Source organism: Phaethon lepturus, unplaced genomic scaffold (genome assembly GCF_000687285.1).
Source record: "Phaethon lepturus isolate BGI_N335 unplaced genomic scaffold, ASM68728v1 scaffold22383, whole genome shotgun sequence".
Lineage (NCBI taxonomy): Eukaryota > Metazoa > Chordata > Aves > Phaethontiformes > Phaethontidae > Phaethon > Phaethon lepturus.
The window spans coordinates 4,399-10,894 of NW_010530023.1; the positions used below are offsets into that span (position 1 = coordinate 4,399).

At 58.1% G+C, this 6,496-nt stretch overlaps 1 protein-coding gene across 1 annotated transcript; it reads left to right on the top strand.

Annotated features, from left to right (window-relative positions):
• The first annotated feature begins 365 nt into the window (after window positions 1-365).
• LOC104618522 (fibronectin type III domain-containing protein 4-like) lies at window positions 366-5,886 on the top strand. The gene is made up of 6 exons (XM_010284145.1): window positions 366-381; window positions 546-661; window positions 1,092-1,296; window positions 2,239-2,328; window positions 3,643-3,776; window positions 5,851-5,886. The coding sequence occupies exons 1-6, from the start codon at window positions 366-368 to the stop codon at window positions 5,884-5,886; spliced, it is 597 nt and encodes a 198-aa protein (XP_010282447.1).
• The last annotated feature ends 610 nt before the right edge of the window (window positions 5,887-6,496 follow it).

The following is a 6,496-nucleotide window of genomic DNA, read 5'->3' on the forward strand; positions in this document are numbered from 1 at the left end:
TAGAGAAGCGCCAGTCAGATGCCCCGTGAGCTTGTCCTCCTGCCCCGCTGTAGGACACTGCAGAGGGTGAGGTGTGCAGCCAGCACGCTCCCACCCACAGCCAGGCAGGGAGGAGTCCCAGCCAGTGCGCAAAGGCTTCCGAAGCTGACGGGTGCCACAGAGGGGCAGGGAGTAGCTCGGTGCCTGCACACCTGCCCCCACGCTAGCCCGGTAAGCACCGTGCCATGCGCGTGTTGCTGCTGGCAGGGGCTCAGCCTTGTGCACCCACTGTGCCACTCCTCTCCTGGGGACAGGTTCACCGGAGAAGCTGCTCCCAGTAGCCCTGGCCGATGTGCTGCCACGGGCAGATGTTGGAGAGGGCCCCCATGGTGGTGCGCAGGGGTGAGTGCCCGTTCTGAGACATCTGAGGGGACATGGTGGCGCTGGATTAATGGTTGGACTTGATGATCTTGAAGGTCCTTTCCAACCTTAGTGATTCTGTGATTCTGTGATCTTCTTTTGCCTCTTTCCTGTGCCTTGCCTCGGTCCATCCCCGGCTCACCCAGACAGGCCGCCATCCCCTGTCAACGTGACTGTGACGCAGCTGAAGGCAAACTCTGCCACGGTCTCCTGGGACGTCCCAGACGGAGACGTGGTCATCGGCTATGCCATCTTACAGCAGGTACCCAGGCTCTGTCCCCAGGGGGCTGCGGACCCCTCTCACTGATTACCAGCATGCTCCTATGTCAGCCCTTCTGCTGCAGTTTGGAGCTCCTCTGGCACCTGCCTGAGGACGCTGCTGCTGGTGAGCAGCCCTTGCCAGGGCGCCCTGTCTGAGCCATCCGTCCTGCTGGGAGGCAGCAGATTGTAGGCTGCGCTGGGGGTAGCTGTCCCTCCAGCGGCTTCCCTCCAGTGGTGATTTCTCTGGATAAGGATGGTGCATAGCAAAGTGCTGGCCAGCCTGGCCCATCCCAGGGGTGGATGGTTGCCTGGGAAGGGAGGAGTAAGGGAGGAGTAAGGGCGGTGTGCCCAGCACAGCCCTGCAAACAGGGGCCTGTGCCTGGTGCAGCTGGCAACAGCCTCCTGGGGATGACGGGTCTTCACTCTGGCAGCGGCAAGATGGACAGATGCAGCGCTTCATCCGGGAGGTGAACACCACCAACCGGGCCTGCGTGCTGTGGGACTTGGCAGAGGACGCTGATTACATCATCCAGGTGCAGAGCATCGGCCTGTATGGGGAAAGTCAGGCCAGTAAGCGTGTCCACTTCCGGACCCTGAAGGAGACAGACCGCCTCCCTTCCAACAGCTCCAACCAAGGTGAGGCAGCTCCTTTTGACTCACCCAGCTGCTGCTGGTGGGGCCATACCTGGAGGTCTCCACAGCACACGGGCAGGGATCCAGCGGGCAGCGAGGAAGGTGCTGCCCTGAGCAGCAGGCTGCTTGGGACGCACAGGGTCATAATGGGTGGCAGGGTTGTACAGCCTGCTGTTGTGTCCACTATGGCCATGATAATGTCCCCAAGCCCTGGTTTACAGCCCTCCTATCCCTTGCCTAGGTCTTGGCACCCTATGCAGCTAAGCAGGCTGTGGCCAGGACAACCGCTGTGGCCTGCTCAGCTGCTGCCCGTAGGAAGCAAATATCGAACGGGCTCTCTGATCTCCCAGCCTGCAAGCTACCAAAGGACAAATGATGGAGCCCCATGGTCTCCTTTCCTACACGTATCCATGTTGTGCCTTCTTGCCTTGGGGTTGCTTACATGCTGGTCCATGAAAGATGATCCAAGAATCCAGGAGGGACGATGCCCGGAGGGGGACCACTGGGCACAGGAGTCTGTCTCCTAGCCATAGGAGGGGGACTTGAGAAGAGTATAACAGGGCAAGCAGATGGCTTAGTTTCCTCAGAACTTTTGTGTTCAGCTCAGGGCCCTCCTACCCTGCCCTGGTCCTGACATGGAGAGTAACCTCAGTGATTACTCCCATGCATTGTGCAGTCCAAGCACAAGTTGTGCAATGCAGCAAACAAGCTGTTAGAATCCCCGACTGCCTTTGGTAGCAAGGATGGTTTATCTGACACAGGAAAGCCACAGGCTGCATGTCCTCTCCCCACCCAAGGTGTCATCTTACACCCGTCCTTGTTTGGCGGAGGTGGGCCTCTCTCCTCCGGAGCTCCTTCTTAGATCCTCAAGTGTTGCTGGTCCTGAAGTAGGTTCTGGTGGGAGGGAATCTGCTGCCAGCCCTGCCTGGGTTCTCTTCTCTGTAGGTGACATCACCATGGAAGGGCTGGACAAAGACAGGCAGCTGCAGACGGGCGAGATTATCATCATCGTGGCTGTGCTGCTTATGTGGGCAGGTGAGTGCCACAAGCAGCGTTCCAGCAGGCTGGGGCATAGGTGCAGTCCAGGGTCCACAAAGAGGATGGGTCTCAAGAGACTGCAGAGGCATATCGGTATACGTCTGGCATACTTTCCAGTAAAGCCCATTGAGTCTCTGTAGGAGCTCGAGCCAGTGGGGTAAAAGCAGCAACCACAGCCACTTCTCAGCAGTGAAGGCCTGGAGCATGTGGGCTGGCTGGCCTGACTGCTGTGCTGGAGGAGCAGGAGGCAATGTGGGACGCAAGGAATACAGATGTACAGGGTGGGATCATCCCAGCTGACATCATTAACTATCATGTAACTTGGACCTTAGCTTGTCTGACATCTGATAACATTGCTGCGCTGGCTGTGGCCGTGCCTCGATCTGCTAAAACTGTAAAATGGGTGATCTGCTCCTGTACAGCACCTGATCAAAGCCAGTGCTCTAGCAAACAGCAGGTTGCCCTGTGAGCAGGGAAGCCTAGGAGATGTCAGCTCCTGACTGGTCACATGCAGCTGCTGCGAATGGGGAGTCGTCCGTCCCCTACTCCCTTCCCAGTAAATGTGGATTTTCTAGTGGCATCTTGCAGGAATCTCTCCTCATCCTGGCCTTGAACACTATTCTAGTGCACTGGAAGAAAATATGAGATGGCTGCTGCTAGCTCACACCTCGTGCAGGTTGGTGTGTCAGCGTGCCAACAGGGAGAAAGCAGGTCCAGTCAGTGGGCAGCTGTGATACCGCACTGTCGTTTGAGTGGGTCCGACGCATCTAAATGATAACAGTTCAAAGCATTGCTCCACAGGCCAGCGTCCAGGGTCGCGAGGGCTGCGATGCGTACTGTGTGGGCTGGGTGCTGTACAGCCATGACTAACTGACCCCACAGTCAGTTTGCAAGACAGGACAAAGCCACGGGCTGGCTTTTGTGAGGGTGGCAAGCACAGCACCAATAACTTCAGCGTCTTGCTGGAGGCACCCAGAAGTGCACTCAGCTGCTCACCGACCTCAAGGTCTGTCCCTCTCTGAGTGCTGCAACATCTGCCTTTGGCCTCAGAGCCCTAAGCCGCAGGCACCGAGCACCTCACGTGTGCCCTGATGGCTTTGGCCGCATCCATGCCTCATCTGCCCGAGGAGGCTGGTCTGGCCACACACGCAGAGGTGCCTGGGGTGGTCCAGGCTGACACAGGGGGAGGGGGTGGGTGACCAGCACACTGGGGTGCCCTGGGCCTGACTGCTGTCCAGCTGGGATGCTGTGGGGAGGGGAGGCAGTGGGCAGCCAGCGTGAGGGAGTCCTTCATTCCCTGTCTTTCGGCAGCGGTGATCGCCCTCTTCTGCAGACAATATGACATCATCAAGGACAACGACTCCAACAACAACAAGGAAAAGACAAAGCCATCCTCGGAGCACAGCACGCCAGAGCGACCGAGTGGAGGGCTGCTGCGGAGCAAGGTGAGCAGGGAGGGCTGGTAGAAGGGATAGCTTATGACATCTGCTGTGGCTTGCTGCCTGGACAGGTTCTGGCTCTCTCCAGAAACAGGAACGCCCCATCTCATGCTCTCACCCTAAAAACTGAGGGGTTTTAGGGTGCAGGGAGCCCTGGGGGGCAGTGCAATGCTCCCGCTCTGGGGCAGTGTGTGCACCCCGTGGGTGATTGCAGGAGAAATATCAGAAGAGACAGCAGGATATGTAAGCTGAGATGGCTTCCACATTGAACGTTGGTAGCCGTCCTCTCACTGTAACAGCCCCTTCACCATGCCCCTCCAAGGCTGCACCTCTTCTGCATCCCATAGACAGGTCTAGCTCCTGCCTGTTCAGGCAGGAGGCAGACAAGCTGGGCAGCTGTTCTTACGGTTCCTGCACTGGTGGTCTATCGCTGCCCGCTTTCTGCCTTCACTGGGGCCTGCTCCAGGCCATCACCACACAAGTTGTTCATGGGAAGGACCTCAGAGCCCCTTCCCCACCCTAATGGAGGTGATATGCTGGGCTGTGGATGGGGAGGGAGCAGTGCTTTCATCTGGCTCTTTCCTCAGCACCTGACATTTCTCCCTTTGTTACTTGGCAAAGACAGTGATTTATAACCCTGATGCACGTGCTCTGAACGGGACCTTGCATTAGGTTTGCCCTTGTGTCTCATCTGCCTCCTGTATTGATGGTGGGAACTCTGCTCACTTGTTGCCTGACTCCCCCTCTGCTTCCACGTCTTGGTTTCCACTGGATGTCAGGAGCAGAAACTTCCTGTTTGGATTTCAAGACCTCAGTTCTCCTCCTCCAGATTTTTCCAGCTTCCTGATTACTCCTTGCCAAAAAGATCCCTCCTCTTGGATCCCTGCTCCAAACTGACCCTGCTCATGTAGGGCTGCAAAGGCAGGTGCAAAGGCCTGTTCCTGCTGCTTGCGCAGTTCTCCTGTACAAGGCTGATGCACCTCAGTTTGTCTTTTTGCATTCACCAGACTCTTGGCATCCTTGTAGCTGACTAACACTGCAAGTTTATTCTTGCAGTCCTTAGTTACAAAGCTGGGAACAAGGTATAGGAAAGAAAATGCTCTGCATTGCTTCCCCTTCTGGCTTCAGGGCCAAGCTGCTGTAAAGTAGCAGACAAACGGTGCAGCTCTTGATCTGAGCGCTGTTATAAAGTGTGGTCATGGGGACACTCGCCTCCTGCACCCTGCTTCAGTGTGAAAGGGCTGAGCTACAAAGCATGTGTGCAGCAGCCAGGACCCCTTCCCTTCCCAGCACATTCTCTGAATTCACAGATCTGCCATGCTCTGCAGCGAGCACATTCCCTTTGGCGTAATGGAACGTGCCTGCTCGTGCTTGCAACAGTTTTTGAGAAAATCCACCTTGCCACCTGCCGCCTTTAGTTCCCTTGGCACATGCCAGAGCTGTCATGAGGGCCACGGCAGTGAGATGTGCCTGGCACTCAGCAGGCCCCATCTGTCCCTCCACGCCAGTCATCCCATGCTTTGTGGATTCTCTGCCCCATGGCAGACGTCCCCCTACCCCTTCACTTACCGTTTCTGCTCTGACCCTGCATCTACCTCCTGTCCAAGGGCATCAGGTGTAGTGTGGCTGCCACTGGGGACCAGATAGACATCTGCAAGCCCTGGAGGCTGACGAGCATGGGGCAGGGGGGGCTGGTTCGCCCAGGGGTACTGGGGTACAGCAGTGGGCTGAAAGGCTTCCTGGGGAGGCACGCGTGTGGTTGAAGGGACTCACCTGGAGGGAGGCACCATGTGGTGCAGCTGAGCTGCCCTGAATCTTTCTGCCAGGAGAGCACATCCGTGTAAAAGGCCGGGGTTTCAGGGTGAGTCCCCTTGGTCTGACCCCTCTGAAGCCAGGTCTCTGCTGCAGCTCACCCCCACCTCAGCTCAGGGCGGAGGGCTGGGCTGCAGCTGGCAGCCCTTTTGCAGGGGAGGTCACTTGGCCTTGGTGTCCACTGTGGGAGGTTGGGGGCTCTGCTGTGGGGTGTGCATCCCAGGGGCTTAGCAATGCAGGGCCTTTAAAGCAGATTTTTCTCTCGTAGAAGAAGTCTCCCTCAGTCAATATAATCGAGGTGTAAGTGCAGCACCAGCTCTGCGCCTGGGGTCCTGGGTGTCCTGCCAGAGCCAAAGCAGGCCTTGGAAGAAGAGGCAGCGCCAGGTGCCCACCCTGGAACTCTGCATGCGAAGAACCGTGTATCAGAACTTTCGCTTTCCTGAGGCCGCCTGTCCAGGGATGTGCATGGAGCCGGCTCCTAGCCGTGCATGCAGTGCACGGCCCTGCCTGTCCCGCACGCCCGGCCCCGCTCCCCTGCCACTGCGGAGCGCAGAGCTGAGCAAGGGTGGGGGACCACACCACCAGCCCAGGGGGGCAAGCCTAGCGGGGCGGAGGGGCTGGGTGTGCTGGCTTGAGGGGAGGCAGCGTCCCTGCGTGCTGGCTTGGCCAAAGGCCTGGGTGCAACCGTGTAGCACCGGACGCCCGCCCGGCAGGCAGCCCAGAGCAGAGTTTGCTCTCAGCTGCTGTGTCTGGGCCCAGAGGGCTGCCTGTGGAGGGAGCTGCTCTGCTTTCAGCCCTGAGAATGAGGGGCTGGGGCAGTGCAGGCATTTGCCCCAGCACTGCCAGGGAAGTCGTGGCCCGGTGGCAGGAGAGTTTGTTGTGAGGCGAGCACAGGCGAAGAGTGGATCCCTGCT